This window comes from Citrus sinensis, chromosome 3 (assembly GCF_022201045.2).
Source record: "Citrus sinensis cultivar Valencia sweet orange chromosome 3, DVS_A1.0, whole genome shotgun sequence".
NCBI classification, from domain to species: domain Eukaryota; kingdom Viridiplantae; phylum Streptophyta; class Magnoliopsida; order Sapindales; family Rutaceae; genus Citrus; species Citrus sinensis.
The window spans coordinates 40,486,903-40,505,892 of NC_068558.1; the positions used below are offsets into that span (position 1 = coordinate 40,486,903).

General features: G+C 30.7%; 2 protein-coding genes across 10 annotated transcripts; both read right to left on the minus strand.

The window, feature by feature from the left end:
- Nucleotides 1–1,876: 1,876 nt before the first annotated feature.
- LOC102610786 (chaperonin CPN60-1, mitochondrial-like) lies at nucleotides 1,877–6,352 on the minus strand. Of its 5 annotated transcripts, none has more exons than XR_008053181.1 (15): nucleotides 6,275–6,352; nucleotides 6,023–6,086; nucleotides 5,508–5,877; nucleotides 5,185–5,283; nucleotides 4,953–5,055; nucleotides 4,200–4,286; nucleotides 4,002–4,085; nucleotides 3,783–3,842; nucleotides 3,593–3,669; nucleotides 3,297–3,362; nucleotides 3,074–3,173; nucleotides 2,879–2,982; nucleotides 2,460–2,562; nucleotides 2,264–2,342; nucleotides 1,877–2,159 (listed from the first exon to the last, which is right to left on the minus strand). XR_008053181.1 is itself a non-coding variant. In XM_052437252.1 (10 exons), the coding sequence occupies exons 1-6, from the start codon at nucleotides 6,058–6,060 to the stop codon at nucleotides 4,231–4,233; spliced, it is 576 nt and encodes a 191-aa protein (XP_052293212.1). In that variant the 5' UTR covers nucleotides 6,061–6,244; the 3' UTR covers nucleotides 3,333–3,362; nucleotides 3,593–3,669; nucleotides 3,783–3,842; nucleotides 4,002–4,085; nucleotides 4,200–4,230. The 5 variants fall into 5 exon arrangements, 1 of the variants encoding a protein (XP_052293212.1); XR_008053180.1 differs by having other exon boundaries at nucleotides 6,251–6,328; XR_008053182.1 differs by lacking the exon at nucleotides 6,275–6,352 and having other exon boundaries at nucleotides 3,297–3,349; nucleotides 6,023–6,244.
- Nucleotides 6,353–10,809: 4,457 nt separating this feature from the next.
- LOC102631061 (chaperonin CPN60-1, mitochondrial-like) lies at nucleotides 10,810–16,481 on the minus strand. 5 transcript variants are annotated; one of them, XM_052437250.1, is made up of 17 exons: nucleotides 16,286–16,479; nucleotides 16,026–16,128; nucleotides 15,550–15,640; nucleotides 15,243–15,415; nucleotides 15,057–15,152; nucleotides 14,217–14,318; nucleotides 13,953–14,039; nucleotides 13,781–13,864; nucleotides 12,985–13,071; nucleotides 12,837–12,898; nucleotides 12,651–12,726; nucleotides 12,466–12,561; nucleotides 12,255–12,345; nucleotides 12,049–12,152; nucleotides 11,331–11,436; nucleotides 11,146–11,224; nucleotides 10,810–11,014 (listed from the first exon to the last, which is right to left on the minus strand). In XM_052437250.1, the coding sequence occupies exons 1-17, from the start codon at nucleotides 16,321–16,323 to the stop codon at nucleotides 10,945–10,947; spliced, it is 1,545 nt and encodes a 514-aa protein (XP_052293210.1). In that variant the 5' UTR covers nucleotides 16,324–16,479; the 3' UTR covers nucleotides 10,810–10,944. The 5 variants fall into 5 exon arrangements, 4 of the variants coding, with proteins under 4 accessions (XP_052293210.1, XP_052293207.1, XP_052293211.1 ...); XM_052437247.1 differs by having other exon boundaries at nucleotides 16,026–16,146; nucleotides 16,286–16,478; XR_008053179.1 differs by lacking the exon at nucleotides 11,331–11,436 and having other exon boundaries at nucleotides 16,026–16,146; nucleotides 16,286–16,481.
- Nucleotides 16,482–18,990: the final 2,509 nt, after the last annotated feature.

The following is an 18,990-nucleotide window of genomic DNA, read 5'->3' on the forward strand; positions in this document are numbered from 1 at the left end:
TATAACGAGTTTTATTTTACAATTATGAACCTTTTTTTTTAAGTAACTCTTGCATTAATTTACTTATTTTAACTTTTATTCGTAAGTTTTAGGAATAATCTACAAATTTTATATTTTCTTTCGTACTTAATGTTGATTTACTTATTTTATATTATATTTATAAATTTTTATTTTATTTACCAGTAATATATCAATTTACTAGTTTTATAGTAATTAACTTTTTTTACTTTTTTTTTACAAGTCTTATATTTCATTTTCAAAATTTATATTTTATTACAGTTAGTAGGGATGGCAAATTGGTCTATCCAAATTGGATATCCATATATCCAATCCAATTGGATTGGATAATATCCATCCAAAATCTTCTTGGATATGGATATGGATATTTTTAAAAATATCCAATTAGATATTGGATGTGTATGGATATTTAATGGATATCCAAAATCCAATTAATTTATCCATTTAAAGTTAAAAAAATTTATATTGTTAAACTAAAAAAAATATATAATTTTCTCTTATATTAACTAGTGAAAAATTTAAATTCCTCTTATATTAAAAACTAAAGTTTCCAAAATTACTTTTTAATTTTTTAACTTATTTAATACCATTAATAATTATTATTTTATTTTATTGATTTAATATTATAAATAGACCTCTACAGGAAAGTCGCCGGACCACTACCGGACCTCACTGAAAGATTGCCGGACCACCGTCGGCTTCGCCGGAAAGTTGCCGGACCTCGCCGGAAGATTGCCGGACCACCGTCGGCTTCGCCGGAAAGTCACCGGACTTCGACGGACTGCCGCCACCGGCCACTGGACCGCCATTTTAATATATATATATATATATATATATATATATATATATATATATATATATATATTACTAATATAAATAGTTTAATAACCAAATTTGATATTAGAATTTTAACTATTTTATATTATTATATAAAATATTCATGGATATCCATAGATCTCCATAGCTATATGGATAAAATCCATATTCATGTCCAATATTAAATATTGGATATAGATATACCCATTATGGATAATTATGGATTTGTGTTTGGATGGATAATATCCATCCATAATTGGATATTTGCCATCCCTAACAGTTAGTGTTGATTTACAAGTTTTTATATTTGCAAGTTTTTATTTTATTTACTAGTAGCACATTACTTTATTAGTTTATGTTAATTTACTTGTTTTACCTTTTATTGACAAATCTTATGTTTCATTTTCAAAATTTATGTTTTATTTTATAGTTAATGTTAATTTACTAATTTTAATCATATTTGCATGTTTTTGTTTTGTTGATTAATAATACATCAATTTACTAGTTTTATATTAATTTAATTTACTACTTTTATATTAATTTACTTGGTTTATTTTCCATTTATAGACCTTATTTTTAATTAAAAAAATTTATGTCTTATTTTACAGTTAACATTGATTTAAGAATTTTATGTTATATTTGTAAACTTTTGTTTTATTAACTAATAATACATCAATTTATTAATTTTATATTAATTTACTTATTTTATCTTCCATTTACAAGGTCATTTTTAATTTTTAAAATTAATGTTTTATTTTACAATTGATGGTAATTTATAAATTTTATGTTTTATTCATACAATTTATGTTTAATTATAGTATTAACGCCTCTAACCACGGTATCATAAAATTTATACATTAGATCTCTACAGGAGTATAGGCTGCCACAACCTTCAACAAAGCTAGACCTGAATATCCATGATCATGAGAATGATGCTGCTTTAGTCTGCAAACAAATCGACTTTTGAGTGGTTTCAGATGGAACCGAAGAGTGAACGAGGCGGGTGCGTACGTCTAAGTAAAAATCAATACAATACCAAACATACCCTTTAAGCCAAATGTATCATTCAGTCCCTTATCAATAAAATGAAATGTTTCACCAGACACCCTAAATCCTTCATAAAAATACAACCCAAAAAAAAAAGGAATAAATATCACTATTATTGCCACATTCTAGGGAAGCCCCACACTTGGCTTGCTTAAATTATATGTTTTCCTTGTATTATTCCAACATCATCGAGCTTCTTCTTCTTCTTCTTCTTATACTTCTTGTGCTTCCTCTTAGGATCCTCAAGCTGACCCTCGCGTAACTTATTTAAAAACTTGCTGCATGGGGAAATATGCGACACATGCTTACTTGAAGAATTCCCAAAAGGGCAATAAAAATTATGCTTGCACAAGGAAGATTTCTAGTGATTTAGCTAGTTTACCATGTTGCTCCTATAAATACTTTCCTTACGACTTTCAAGGGATCCAATATTCCCTCCTTAATCAAATCTACAAATTCACCTGCAGCATTAGAGCATTTCTCATCAACTGAACTCACAACAAGAACCAACAACAAAAATTACCTTCTTTTTTTTTAACCAAAAAAGATATGGGAAAAGGCAAAAATACAAAACAGACCTTTAGGAGCATGATATCCAAGGTTCGGATTGTCCTGCCCTAGAAGTTTGCCAACAACTGATCCCTCAACTTCGGCAGTGCCAGCAATTGTGCAAACAGGCATCTGCGGATGCAGGTTAAAATTAGTTGAAAACTAGAATTTTTTCTCACTCCACCAACCCACAAACACTGCATTTATGAAGGAGTAATTTTTGCTGATGACACTTTTCAAGTGAAATGAAGTTAAAAGGCATCCTTGGAGATCTGTATGTTGAAACTTGAAACCCCTCAAATTACTGGCTTAAATAATAATTCCATGGAATAAAGCTCAAGCTCATGCATAGGAGAATCAAATAATAGGCTTTAAGTTAACTCGCAGCTTGTATTGATGCAGGAAAACAAGCAAAAGATTTTTAATTTAATTTAATCAAAATAAAAACCTTAAGAGCATTCTGGACGATTTGAATGCCAATCTTTTGATCAGAGTTTGCAGTTTGCAATTTGTCTAACACTTTTGAGGCGTTTAGAAATGCAATACCACCACCTAAGGAATACCAAGTATTAAAATCAGTGTTATTCATCAATCAAACAAAAACAACTTGGACCAACAAAATTCTAACTATATGAAAGCTCACCAGGTACAATTCCTTGTTCTATTGCAGCCTTGGCAGCATTCACGGCATGAGTAACTATACTCTTCTTTTTACTAGTGTCGGCTCTACTAGTTCCTCCAACCTTAGAACAGAACAACATCCATCAAAATATGGTACTTTTGATAAGAGTTTGATTCTGTACGGTTAAGATGCTAAAATATAAATGAACACTTAGCATATAACTACAACTCCAAAACAACCAAACCTTTAAAACAGGAAATAACCAATCCTGGTCTGGAACCGTCCTATATGGTGATCCTGGATATAATATCTGCAGTCAGACACGTCAATTTAATTTTTATTATTATTTTTTTTCGAGCAGACAAAAAACTACACTTAGTAATGAAACTCTACAAAAGCTAGCAACAACCCGTAGAAAGAATCACAAAAAATATTTAAACTGTATAATTAACTGAACATATACACCAATAAATAAACACAATAGAAAGCCTGTTATCTGGTTGAAAAATCATACAAAAAGACAACAGCCACAACACAAACCTCATCAGGTCTTGTTTGCCCAATTTCTTCAACGGTCGCGTTTTAAGGATAAAGGTCTCATTCTCCAATACAATAGCCTATAATGAAAGAGAGAGGGCCAAAATATTTCAGTTTGATCTGTGAACAAAGACTGAACTTGACATGCTTTAAGGCAAGGATTAGAAACCAACAAATAATATTTATATCTCACCTTGAGGCAATCAGTAGGAATAAACAGATCCGGAGGCACATTGGTTTTGATGACGCAAACCTTCAAAACCACCAAGTATATATAAATATCATAATTAAAAAGCACATTGAAAATAAACTAATAATTTAATGAGACATGAAATGTTAGGAATGCAGTTGCATGATATATAGCTAAATATCCTTGGATATTCCTCATAAACTGCAGTGTGAACAAGATTACCTTGATCCCAGCAGTAAGCTTTCGGGTGATAATAGTATCTAGTAGATAATCATCAAAATCTTCAGCAATAATCAGTAAAGGATTCTGAGGAAAATAAAACAACAAATTGGTCTAGTAACTAAGTCATATTTTCAATATATAATGCATCTGTTAACAAACAGGCTTTAACTTTTACTTGCTACGTGCAAATCCTCTTACCCTTACAGCTATTTCCAACAGACTCAAGACATCATTCAAGTCTGAAAGTTTCTCCGTAAAGAAATAGATATGTGGATGACTGAAAACCTGACAAAATGAAACCAGTAGTTCATTAACATTGAAGATGATCCAGAGTTACATCTTTAAGGCAAAACTATGTCATCCCAATTAACTCATCACCAATCTATCAGTTATAAGAACCACCAAAAGATATAAAAATAAAAAGATGCATAGTGTCAAGAAGAAATAATGTTACTTCTTTAGGAAAAGAACCAAGTCCTAGCGGCTTGTAGGAAGTAGTTCAGTTGCAATCCTTTATTAAATTGATCAGGTCATGTTTCTTTGCCAGTATACTTTCTAAATGCTGTTCTCAATATTTCAAGTACAAAAAGAAGACAAGAAATTCATACTTTGTGTTAAATTAAAACACAATCAAAGATATGAATCAGAAAACTCCATTAAAAAAAAAAAAACTTTTAATGCTTTTAAACACATTGTCGAACATTTAACTTACAAATGTCAGCTCCTCATTTTCATCAGATAAACTAATCTTTTAAAACATTACTGTTTGAATTTTTTAATAGTTTATTAATTTCCTCAAACTCCATATTTACATTTATCACCACTACCAACAAGCTGAACACTATTTGCACCTAAAATCATGGCCCACCAGATATAAAATGCAAGGTCACATGTGTGTGACTTTTTCTTTTTTTTTTGGTGGGAGGGGGGGGGGGGGGGGAAAATGCTTACACAGTTTTTTCTTCTTATTTGTGACGAAGCAAGACGATGAATATCCCCAATCCAGCTTGAATCCTGAGTATAGATTCAATTTCACACCCGGTTCTTTCCCTTCCTGCAACAATTTTGAGGGAGTCACATGTTAACGGATTTTTGAATGACCGACAAATCAAACTAAAAATAAAGAACATGATACAACGCAGCCAAAAGTATGCGGACATGAGTAATGCAACAAGGAACTTACAGTGATGAATATATGACCCTCCGCTTTTCTAACAAGCTCGATAGTCCTGGCCACAAGCGCACCAATGTCTTTGTCCCCATTTATTGATGTTGTTGCAACCTTTATAGAAAACAAGATCATACCTCACTAACAGATCAAATCAATAGCATGTTTGAGATTGCATTCTTAGATTGTCAAATAATCACCCTTTTTTTCGGCGGGGGGGGGAAGTCAAATAATCACTTATTTGATAATCCAACATCCAAAAGTTAATTATTTCATAAGCCAGTTATTTCAAAATCTCAGTCTAAATAAAGTAAGACAAATTGCATGAGAAATTGAACCTGGGCAATTTCTTCAGATGTACTGATCATTTGTGCACTGCGGCTTAAATTTTCTAACACTGAATCAACTGCCATTTGAACACCTTTTCTTATTTCTGTATCGTCCAGTTCTGCATTTTCCAGGAGTAAGTTCCGTCCTTCATTACACATGGATTCGGCCAGAACGGTTTTGTATTTGGTGTCTGTAAACCAACATATCAATTTCCAAAGAACCAAGCACGTCTGTACATTAAAAACTGTTTAAAAATTAATTGAGAAACTTCCCTCCGTACATGGGCTCATAAATTTAATATCTTCGCCATCGCCAACATAGTCTCTGCTCCAGCTCAATCTACTACCAGAAACCACCTTGATTCTGTTATTAGGCAGCCTACCATTCACATGAATAAACAACCCAAAAAAAAAAAAGTAATAAGACAGCTACTCTGAAAGAAATTGTAATAAATAATAATAACAATGATTAAAGATGTGGTTATCAAAACCTATCAATTAAGTAAAATTCACAAAGCCCTTACCTGACTTTGGATGCGAGGCTGAAGGCTAACCGTAACATCTTTCTGCGGCTCTCCGGGGAAGGATCTGAGAGAAACAGCCAAACAGAGATTTTTTGTTTACTTAATCTAATTTATTTCCATTTGTTCATTTATTTCAAGGATGAACAGAGACCAAAGTTTAAAAAAAAAAAAAAAATTGAAAGAGACTGCATCTGGATAGATCTGGAAAGAAGGGAAACTGTATCTTACATGCAGTTCAGAGTTTTTACTTACGTGACGTGGTGTTCGAAGAACTACTAACTCTCTTCTATTTATTTATTTTTTGTTTTACGGTGAAGAAGTACCAACTTACATCCTCACCCCAAGCTCTCTCCACTGTCACATTCAAGCCGTTGACAACATTATGAAGCTTACAGCCGTCAGATCTAGGGCTTGGGCTTTGTATGAATAAATTGTAACTTACGGCTGCTTTTGTCTTTTCTGACTTACTTATAGTAAACTTTTGTTTAGGTCTTTGTACTCTATTTGATTTACCATTTATTCATAAGTATTATAAAATTTTCTACTTATCTATATTATAAAAATTCAATTCATCTCCTTGCACTCTTTTTCATTTACAATTGTTTTTGTAACTGTCAAAACAATTTCTGTTTACAACCATGATATATTAGTTATCATAACACACTAATATTAATAAAAAAATAAAAACATCCTTGAATTAGTCCTAAAAAAAGCACTTTCCTATTTTAAAAAATTACAATATCTCATCTTCTACCACTCATCATCAACAAAAATTTCAAGTATATTATCATTCATCTTCTTTTTAATATCATCTCATAATGATTAATACTTTCATGATAAAAGCATTAACAAAATAAAAAACAAATTCCCTTTGAATCCATCCCTCTACAATATTAATTTCTTTTCATCAGTAATTTTTATCGACAATTGAAGTCATCATTAGACTCATCAAAAAGAGAGAGAGTGAGAGAGGCAAGAAGAAATGGGGAAAAAATATATGAAATGTTTACAATTTTATAGTGCATTTACTAAACGAGATCGAATTAACTAAAATCAAAATGAGTTAGAATTGGAATAGTTAGAATCGAAATGAAGAATTTAAATCAGAATAATGTATTTACTTGAACTGTAAGAATCGTAATTATAATGAACTGTATTGTCATTGATGTGTTTATTTTGTTTTAGAATCAAAATCGTAATGAGTTAAATTGTAACAAATTACTATAAAACCCTTAGTTAATTTTTATCATAATTATTATTTTGTATTTTTAATTTTTAATTATTGTGACTATTATTATTATTCAAAAATTATTTATTAATAATAATGGTTGTTAATTGTTATTTTTAATAATTTAACTAAAAAATTATTATTAATTATTGTTAATATATTAATTAATTATAATACTTTTTAATGTTGTTAATAATAATAATAATCCATTTAAAAATTATAATTATAATTATATTTATAATTATAATCCATTTAATAATATTAATTTTTTAATTAAATAGAGGGTATTTTCAAAATTTAAATATTATATGGGGTGAATTTGATACTCTAAAGGGTATACTAAGGAATGACAATCAGAATAAATTATTTATTTGAGTTGTAGGAATCAAAATCGGAATGAGATTCATTTTCATTGATGTGTTAACTTTATCTTGGAATCGAAATAAACTATCATAATTTACTAAAATACCCTTTGTTAATTATTATCAATTAGTGGTAGTGGTAGTAGTAATAATAATAATAATGACATTAACGAACAATAATAACAATAATAATAATATTTATTAAAGTATTATTATAATATAATTTATAATGAGTTATTGCTACTACTACTATAATTTTATTATTATTATTATGACGATGATTAAAATATCATTATAATTGTAATTTTCTATTATTATTTATTAATTTCATTATTTTATTATTATTTATGAAGATATTATTATAACTAAAATTTATAATAATTATTATCACAATAAAAAAAATTAATGTTTCTCTCTCTCTCTCTTCGTTACCTTATTTCAATTCGAATTCTTTTCTCTCTGTTTAATTGATAGCTTGAATGCATTTTGGTACATGTTATATAATTATGAATACATATCATTTTCGGTAATTTAATTACATAAAAACACTTTTAATTTTACACAACCAAATACTTTAATAATTCAAAAGTACTTTTTTTATTGATAACCAAACACCCAATGATTTTTTGTCCAAAAACTCAAATGGTATAAGTTCTTCTCCTATAACCTTTACTACTATAGGCTCTATTTAATAAGCTGTACCAAATCGAGCTTAAATATTTGATTCAAACACCAATGTTATATCGATTTAATAATGGCAACACAGCGCAACAATGAGTGCAATCCGGTGAAAAATGCAAACATTGGAGCACATTTTGTTAGTTTTAGGGAGAGAAAAATCACCATCCTTAAAAAGTCTTAGTATCAAAAATGGCAGCCAACAAAGCACAAATGAAGATTGGACAGAGAGAACAAGAACCGGACCTTAAATAAGGTAATGAAGAGAGAGAATAATATTAATATTTTGTCCTTTACTTTTTTCGAAATTTCAAAATATTCAAAACCATTAGAGGGATAATGAGAAAATAGAAATTTAAAATTTTTGTTTTTAAATTTTTTTCAACATGTATCATTACGTGTCCAATTACAACTAATTAGCAGTTTCACACGGTCACACCAGATTATGATATAAAAGAATACCTCAAAAAGTAGAGAGAGATTTGTTTTTTGTGGCAAAATAACGACATAATTTGTCAAAACTAATGGGAAAGAATAAAAACAATATGAAATTTTAAATTATCCTGCGTAGGTTTAGAAAAGAGGCTTCCAATGTATGGAGTCCGCATATGTTGCAACTGTATACCATACCACAATTTTTGTCTTTGTTCAACAAAGCTGTTGGATGCCTCCTTATCAAATTTAATGGCTGAAATTAATTATTACATAATATATCCAGCTACTTACAACCGTTGTGGCCGGTTGTAATTCTTGTGCTGATCGAATCACTTAAACTCTCAATTCAATTCTCCGAATTCGCAGACCCAGTCTCTATTTTCCATTTTGATTGACGCTAAATCCGCTGCTACAAATACCTCAATCGTTTGAAAGTTCATTTGCACTGACTATGTTATTATCGTTGCCCTTCTTGTATCTTCTTGTTTCTCATTTGAGTCATTCATTTTTTCTCGATTTCTTATTGGTTTTTGCCTTCTCCGCAGATTTATTATCATCTCTAAATCTCGCTCTTTCTCATCTGCCTTCTATCCATTTGTTCTTTGTCTGTTCTTTCTCAATTAACTAAACACATCTAAATTATAAAAGGTCCAACACCAGATTCAAAATCTCACTGTTTTCTTATTATCAAGTTAAAATACTTCGCGAATCTGGTAACAATAATTAGATCGATTGTACTCGACTTCGATTTTCGCCAAAACCAACAACATAAATTCATACAAAGAGAATACATAAAATAAAAAGCATAAAGAGAACATGATATTATTTTGCAGAAGCAGACCAGAAATTCTAAAAATCTCATTTTCTGTTGCTAAGAATAGAGAGAGATAAGATTGGCCGAGCTAAATGCCCTCGTTCATTCATTATTGTGTTGGTGGCAATTTATATATTCTGCTAATATATAAATTTGATCTAATAGATTTTCTCTTCGGAAGCTAACTGGGGCTCGTGTAAGAAGAAATCATCTTCATGGTTAGTGATCGTCAAGTGTTTGGTTTGACCAAGCTGTGGACTAAATCAAAACCAAACAAAAAGACTTATTTTAACCAGAAAAATTAAAATAAAAATAAAATCAACAACTACAACCGCCCAAAAGAAAAAAAAAAAAAAAACAACAAGGTGAAATGATTTGTTTGAAAGAAAAAAAGAAGAATGAGAGTGACTCACTTGGTGGATTATGTAGACCCGACGAGTTGATTTGAGTTGAAAAATGGAATATTGAAATTTGAATAGATATGGGGATTGTAATTTAAAATCATAGAGAAAGAAAAAGAGGAGAAAAGGAGGAGGGAAAACAAAGAAACCCTAGATACAAATTAGAAGAGAGTGGAGGAGTGATAATTGATAAAAGATAAAACTTTTCACAGTCCTTTTTTGCAATCTCCGACGAATCCAGCCAAAGTGTGTGACAATAGAGCATTCGCTTCAGCCCTCTTCACAAAATGTCTCAAGCTTCAGACGCGCCAATTTTTCTTTCTCCGATGAAGGAATCACCTCTGGGAATCAATTCCTTCATCCATTTGGCCTTTTGCCAGGGGCTCCTTTCGACCATCATCTCCTTTCTTTTTCATCAAACTTCCCTTAACATAACAGTTACGTGCGTTTTTAGATGCAAGTAACTTACCTTTTCTTAACCGACTTCTCCGATATTCTCTAACACAAACGTGGCCATCTCTGAAGCATTCGATCAGTTACTTTTAAATCGAATGGTTACATTCAATAAGGACAAAAAACTGTTGCACCGTACAACAGTTGCAACGTAGTAAAGTCCCAATGTGTGATAGATGGGCGCCAATAGTTCCACTCCTATTTTTATGCACATCTGAAAATCCGAAAAACAAAAACCCCATTCATAAGTTCATTATTCCACTTTCTTTTTCTTTTTCTTTACACACACTACCCAATAATAATATTCGCCTTTCTTCTACTTCACCTTGTGCGTAAATTGAACGTTGAAAAAAAAAATATAGGATTTCACAATGTTACTTCCCCAGCAGGTTAAATCATACAAAAGCAAAAGCCAATACGACAAAAAAAGACCACAAATCTGAGGACAATGCAGCATTGGTAGAAAAATAAGATTCACCGACTTATGCTGGATACAATAAAGTAACACATAACTTAGCTCAATGTTTTATAGGATTACAATGTCCTGTTGTCTACTTGTTGGGATACAATTTTAACTTGTCGGGGTGATAATGGCAAGCCCAACATCCACCACTAACGCAACTACGAAAGAAGAATTAGTAGTATTAGAAAATTACCAATAGGATATTAGGAATCCACAAATTTATGTTAGGCATTAGATGGAACAAAATAACTAAGATTTAAAAGGATGTTTAAGCAGCTTGCTTGCTCACCTTGCTATATGATACAATTCATATATTAAGGTTTCAACCGGATCGCAAATTCCGGACTTCATTACATCTGCATATTCACCTGGTACAAACAAAGATGAAGGCATTGTTATTTAAGTCAGTTCACAACTACTACAAAGAAATTGACTTGACTTTTCTTTTAAATTGACTTAATTCAAAAAACAAACCTTTAATGGGATCATATCCAAGGTCAAAATTGTCTTGCTCTAATAGTTTTCTGACAACGAATGAACCATCAAATCCAGCACTGGAAGCAATTGTGTACACAGGCAGCTGTATATACCCAAACTATGGAATTTAATACAAGGTCCTAGCTCTTTTATTTCACAACATTAAATTACTCAAGTTCACATTATTAGTGAGAATATTCAATAATAAAATTATCACGATAGAAATACTAATAATATTATAATCAGTACAGTAATAGTAGAAATATTACTAGCATATTATAATCGGCATGGTAATAGCACTTACCAAGCAGGCAGTATTATATACAACCGACTACCAAAAATTCATTGCACCCATTCCAATAAGCATAGATAAGGTTCATGGCTAGCAACTTGGATAAGGCATCTGGTAATAACCTCTCACATTATTTCACTTATAATTTGAGACCATTAGCAAAACAAAAATTTCCAACAATGATGATGATATAAAGCAGCTAGTACAGAGGTTTTTCATGCCATTGATAACTTTCCCATAAAATTGTCTTCAGTTCCTTTTTTAAAAACTGCTAGCACACTTCTTTTTACTCTGTTAAATATGCTATTAATTTCTATTCTAAAAAGCTTAAAACAAATTAAACAAAATCAAACAGCAATTTTTATGCACAGTTCATCCAAAGAAATAAACAATTACAGAGTTGCAGTAGGCGGTGAAAAAAACCTTAAGAGCATGCTGGAAGAGCTTGATGGTAATCTTAGCACCGACGTTTGTAGATTGCAATTTGTCTAGCTCCTTTGAGACATGTAAAAGTGCAATCCCAGCACCTGCAAATACATAAAAATACAAAAATATGATTAATCAACCAAACAAAATGGAGATGGACCACACAATTATTTAGGAAAAAAATAATATTAAAAGAGTCTAACCAGGTACAATTTTTTGATCCATTGCGCGCTTGACAGCTTCCAGGGTTAAACGAGCTCCATTAAGCTTATCAGGCAATTTACAAGGACCAACCTAACATTCAAACAACATCATGAAAATATGTTTCTAAAATGAGCATCAAGAACTATATGGATAAGTTAACAGAATAAACACTTGAAAAGTGATGTAAAATATATACCCAAACCAACAAACCTTGAAAACAGTAGCAGTGTTAGAAAGATAGTGGAGCCTCTGTTTTAATAATCTTACTTCATAACCCGAAGTGCTCAATTCAATAGCAGATCTCAACTGCAATAACAATCACAAGATGTAGAACTATTAATAAATATGGAAAGCCCGATAAAGTGGTGAAAAGATGTCAACAAGCCATGAAAAACCTGTGAACGTCTTTCTTCAATAGCTGACTGGCTACCAGCCCCACCAAGGATAACCATCTCGTCATCTGATATAACAACTTATAATGACAGAGAGGGCTAAAATATATGGTTTAGAAAACACCTACGCATGAAGTGACCAAGGGCAATGACTGGTGTGGAAAACAAAATTGCAGATCTGAACATCTCACCTCTTTGCATGAGCCAAGCATTAGTGGCATAAAACTAACATTGGTTGCTCCATTTAAAACCTAAAAATGAAAAAGGAAGGAACATACATACTTGTTTATTAAGTCACAACGCAAAACGAGGAAGGAAAATTACCAAATCAACCTACCTGACCGCCTGTGAGTATGGCAAGATCATCCATGATGGCCTTCGTTTCTTTTTCATAGTCGTCTTCATGAGGTTTGGCAATAGAAACCTTCACCCAAATCAAATCCACCAAAATTGAATATATTTAACAACATTTGGTAAAACTAAACTAATAAGTTGACAACTAAAAAGTTATTATCCTTTAACTACTCCAGCCGAAATAACAAACGACTATAGCTGGTGTGGAAGTGTAAAATTTTTACAAGTAAACTATCAAAGTAACAGTTTACTACTTTTAACTATGTAAAAGTATGAAACTGTTAATGGACTTTTAAAATGCCACTATTGCCCTTAATGACTAAATCTAAGATATTAAAAATCTATATAAAAAGAAAGTTGGCAGATAATTATTTAAAACGACAGTTTTGCCCTTCAAATTTACTGTATATTACAATTTTGGGTCGGCGTTAATGCAAAGACAAATTTGCCCATATGAAAGCATTATTTGAATAATGAGAGTCACAGGAAAGTAGCAAAATGTTACTTTTACAGAGTTGACGTACGAAAATGTAACACTTTGTTTATTATTTCGGCTTAGTTGGAACAGCAAAAGGATAATAACCCTCAACAACATGTGACACTTAAAAGTAATTCCTCATTAGTTAGCTAAAATCTTCAAAGTACTAGCTTGAAATCTCTTTCGATATTAGTAAGTTTTCCAAGCTATACTCTCATATGGATGTAGATCTTAGGCCATACCATGAAATTCTTCTCCTGTCTATCTCGGATATTTTTATTTAGCCAAAAACTTAGTTTACCTTGTTTTGGAGACAAGTCTTGCCCAGAATAAGAGAACCTATCAGTTTATCTTCAACATCCTCAGCAACAATCAATAAAGGTCTCTAAAGACACAGAGAGAAAGAAAAAAATCAATTAAACTGGATAATCAATAAACTCAAACTTTCATTTCCTGTATATAAATCCTCTTACAGAATCAGCCTGTGCAATTGCTTGCTCAACAATATTCTTGCTCACAATCATGTTCTCAAGGATTAAAAGGAAAGGATTTTCCAAAACCTGGCAAAAAAGAAACCAATGGTTGACACCACGACTGCATAGCATTGTATCCTTGATGTAATACAAATGCAAACCCAAATAACAATAACCAGTGAATAAGAAGTTAAAAATAAATAAATAAAATTAGAGGAGGAAAAGAAAGAAAGCAATGTGATTCATGTCTATTGGAATGCTTACACAATCTTTAGCCTTCTGATTGGTGAAGTAAGAGGACACGGGACGCCATTTTAGTTTCATAAAATTAAAAAACTCTACTTCACTCTTTGATTTTCCATTATCCTGTTTCAGTTAAAGAGGGAGAGAAGAACCTAGTATTGTTAGTGTTAGGAGAACTCATTGACCTAAGAGAGCAACATAAGTATTATAGACAAGTTCCAACAGTAAAATACTGGAATGACTTAAAATTTTATGAGAAAGGAAAAGGAATATATATCACTATAAATAAAGAACAAGATGCTTGGGTAGATGCATGAGAAGCAAAAGTACATATTAATAAACCCATGCACCTGTACACCTGCAGCACAAACACCAATAAAACTTCAACGGATGTTTTCATTAGTGCCCCTAAGCTACATCTTAGTACTAAAGATACCTCCCAGGTTTGGAAATCTGAATTAAACATATAATAGAACGGTAAAACACAATCTTAAAAAAATTGTAAAATAGAAATAAAAATAAATAGCTAAATAAATTCCTATTTACTTTAGTTTCTGTTTCTTATTTTTCCTATCTTAATTTCGTTCTCTCCATTTTATTACACTACACCCTTTCTCAAAAATTCATTCAATTCTATCAAAATTAAAACTGGAAAGACGGAAGCGCATGAAAATTTTTACAATAATACTGAATAAAGAGTGAAAGGTAGTGTAAAAGCTACACCAAGCAAAATCAATCTCAAATAGAGAAATCAAAAGGAAAAATCCAACAAGAGAATACTTTACATCAGATGAATATGTACTGACCATAACAGAACAAGTTGAACAAACAATGATAGAAAAAGTTGAGCAAACAACTCACCCTGATGATATAATGACCATGTTCTCCAACTCTCCAACAAGCCATGGCAGCAAGCTCACCAATTTTTTTGTTCCCATTTGCTGCTGCGGTTCCAACCTTTATGGAATGTTAAATTAAATCAACTCACAATCCATTGTCCATATAATCATCCTAACTCCTAAACCAAGCAAAACTCAAAAAGTGAACCTGGGAAATTTCTTCAAATGTTCTGGCCTGTGCTCTGCAGCGTAAGATTTCAGCAACTGCGTCAACGGCCAAACGAAGACCCACATCTATATCCTTGGGATCCAACTTAGCTTTCACTGCTAACAGTAATCTATAAGCTACAGCTGAACTCATGACACCCCAGTATTTAAATCCTGCAATAAACAGTCATCTCAAACTTCAGATGAGTAACCATGCGTGCCCATTTGTAAGAGACTCTTCATAGTTGTCCGCTAAAATAAAATAAGGAAGTTTTTTTTTTTTGGGCAAAATAATAGCCACTACTCACCATGTTCATCTGGATTGCATATAGGGTTTAGAGCTTCCTTCACAAACCTTGCACCACTAGCCAGAAAACTTTCTTCAATAACATTGAGATCCTACCAACCATGTCCAATAATATATTAGACAACCGCATAAAAACAAACCTACTAAGGTTGATAGAATTGAACAAACTCAAAACAATGCATGTACCAGAAACGAAACCCCAAGGCATAGCCAATATCTATGATCTCAAGCAAATCCACTCCAATTATTAAATTTATATATGTGACTTAGAAGAGAAGTGCTATACAGAATGCAGAGAGAATGTTAAACAGGCACTAAAACTTCATCAAAAGACAATAATAGGAATCAACTCCAAATATGCCTTCAAAATTTTCTACTTCGGATAAGCTTTAAACTTCTTCAATTTCAATTATTTCACAAAACGCAACAGCTAAATAAATAAATAAATAATTTTTGATAATTGTTAAAAGGACTCACCTTATTAGTTATCAATTCACTCAACATGGGCCTCTGGATAACATCATCAGCACCATACTTATTATCTTTGCCAGCATGAGCATAGTTTCTTCTCCAACTTAATCTGTTGTTATTAGGCAACCTACCATTCACATGAATAAACAGCCCGAAATTTTGAAAAAAAAAAATTAACAGAAAGAAAATGTCAATAAATAAAGATCGATGTGATTCTCAGAAGAAACTATCAATCGAGTAAAAATTCACAAAGCCAAAGCGCATACCTGACTTTGGAAGCGATCCTAGAAGCTAACCGTAACATAACTACGTGGATGTCATAGAGAATAAAAGAGTTGAGTTTGCTGAATTTTTTTTTCTCTTACGTATTAATTTATTTTTGACGATAGATAAATAGAGATTATAAACTGAGAATCTACTACATAGATCTGAGAGAAGGAAGTTTTACTGACTTATTAGTTCTTAGACCTTTTTGTACTTTCACCGTCACGCGGTCTCTGAAGCAAGATTATTTCAGTATTTTATATTATTTTCCTATTTTACAATTACATATTTACACCCTCAAACGCCTCAACCCTAAGGCTGCCTTTTTTTTAATTTAAATAAATTTAAATTTAACTGAAATCTAAATAATTTTAAATAAAAATATCTTAATAACATTTTTTTTAACATCTGAAGAGAAAAACTTAAAACCTAATAGTTTGATATAAATATCTTTTTAAATAATACATGTATTTATTCTTCATAATTTATAATTTTCACAAGTTAGTTAGTTTGGTAAATTAAAAAAATACTATTATTATTGATCTTAATTTAATTTTTTAATGAAATATGTAATTATAACATCAAATTTTATTATAAAATCAACACTATTATTTTATTTTTGATTTATTACAATTGACATAATTTGATTTGCTCAATATTTCAGTTTAGTTAATGTTATCATGTAAATGAAAATTTAAAGCAATTAAAAAAATAACTTCAAGAATAACACAAAAATATAAGGATTATACATAATATTGGAGATATATGAATTGTTAAGGGTATTTTTAAAATTTGAAATTAAAATTTTCTATTTATATTTAAGACTTCAGATAAAAGTATAATTTTTCTACTTTTTCTATTCAAATAAAATTATCTGATAATAAGTTATCAGTTAAAAAAACTGTAAAATAAACAATTGTTTGAAAAAAGGTTAAATTCAGACTTCATACTAAAAAACAAACAGCACATAACTCTTCCCTTAGTTCCCTCCCATGAGAGCTCAGACTCGTACAAGTTAAAATGTTTATAGTCCTTAGATCTAAGTCTTTATATAATGGTTTGTCTTATCAATAAACTAATATTAAACTAAATAATTATAGCTAGTTTAAGAGAAATAGTGTGTAAAACTAGTCCCTAAATCGGAACATCAATTCATAATAGGTATTAAATGGATAGTTAGAAATAAAGTGGATAAATCTGATGCAGTTGTAAAGAATAAAAGTATATCTGTGGCTCAAGGTTACAACTAAAAAGAATGGATAGATTTTGAGGAAACATTTGCACTCGTAGCTTGATTGGAGTCTATTAGGATGTTTTTAACATTTGTATATCATAAAAATTTCATCTTTTATTAAATGAATATTAAAAGTGCATTTTGAATGGTTACATTATGGAAGAAGTATATGTTAAACAACCTCTTGATTTTAAAAATGAGAAAATTTTAAATCATGTCTATAAATTGTCCAAAGTTTTATATGGTCTAAAGCAAGCTTCTAGAGCACAGTTGATAGGCTTAGTAAATTTCTCTTAGAAAATGATCTTTCAATAGAAAAAATGGATATTACCCTCTTTATTAAGCATAAAGAACAAGACATTATTGTTACTCAAATTTATGTTGATGACATTATTTTTTATTCTACTAATGAGTTTTTTTGCAATGAATTTTCATATTGAACGAGTAAAGAATTTGAAATGAGCATGATGGGAGAGTTGAAGTATTTTCTTATACTACAAATTGAACAAAACAATGGGGAATCTTTATTAATCAAGCCAAATATGTAAAATATATGCTCAAAAGATTTCAAAAGCACTCCAATGAACTCAACAATCAAGCTCGACCAAGATGAAAAAGGTAAAGATGTTGACATCAAAATATATCGATGTATGATTGGATCTTTATTTTACTTAACTAATACCAGATCTGATATCATGTTTGTGTTTATGTGCAAGATTTCAATCATGCCTTAAGGAATCTTATTTGATTACTATAAAAAGAATTTTTCGTTATTTGAATGGGATTATTGACCTAGGGCCTTGGTATCGTAGAAAAACACACATAGACTTAACATGCTAAAGTTGATAGAAAAAGTACTAGTGAATCATGTCATTTTCTAGGATACTCACTTATTTTATGATTTAATAAAAAATAAAATTCAGTTGTACTTTCAATCATTGAGACAAAATATATTGCCACTAGTAGTCATTATGCACAAACCATTTGCATGAAACAAACACTTAAAGATTAAGAGATTAATCTTGACCATATCCCCATCACGTGTGACAACACTAACGTTAAAAACTTGTCAAAAAAGCATTTGATTATTCAATTTGCATTAAAATTTCCAAGATATCTCTCATTCTCTTTTTATTTATTTTGTTTTAGTTAGATAGGCTTCTATTTCAATTTTTAAAAGATTTTGGACAATGAAGCTTGAATTACCTAGACAAGTCAGCCACTGTGAAGTGGTGAACACCAATAAGTTCGAATCTTTTTATGTTGTGGAAACATGCTTTCTCCTTATTTAGGAGTTGATTTCAGGCTAAACTTTCGTAATTAAGCTTTAACAATGATACATTGTAAGATATTTGATGCACTCATCAATCCATTTAGAATTTGTAGTAGTCCGCAATATAATATTATTAAAAATAAACCTAGATAACATAAGCTTCCAAGATTTCAGATCAATTCAATTACAATTTTTAGTGT

Coding starts and splice junctions, on each gene's coding strand:
- LOC102610786 (XM_052437252.1), bottom strand. CDS start 6,060: ATGTTACGGTTAGCCTTCAGCCTCGCATCCAAAGTCAG. Junction 5,056..5,184: donor AGGGTCATATATTCATCACT/GTAAGTTCCTTG, acceptor AAATTGTTGCAG/GAAGGGAAAGAACCGGGTGT. Junction 4,287..4,952: donor AAATAAGAAGAAAAAACTGT/GTAAGCATTTTC, acceptor TCATTTTGTCAG/GTTTTCAGTCATCCACATAT.
- LOC102631061 (XM_052437247.1), bottom strand. CDS start 16,323: ATGTTACGGTTAGCTTCTAGGATCGCTTCCAAAGTCAG. Junction 12,562..12,650: donor TTGAAGAAAGACGTTCACAG/GTTTTTCATGGC, acceptor TTGTTATTGCAG/TTGAGATCTGCTATTGAATT. Junction 12,153..12,254: donor GGATCAAAAAATTGTACCTG/GTTAGACTCTTT, acceptor ATGTATTTGCAG/GTGCTGGGATTGCACTTTTA.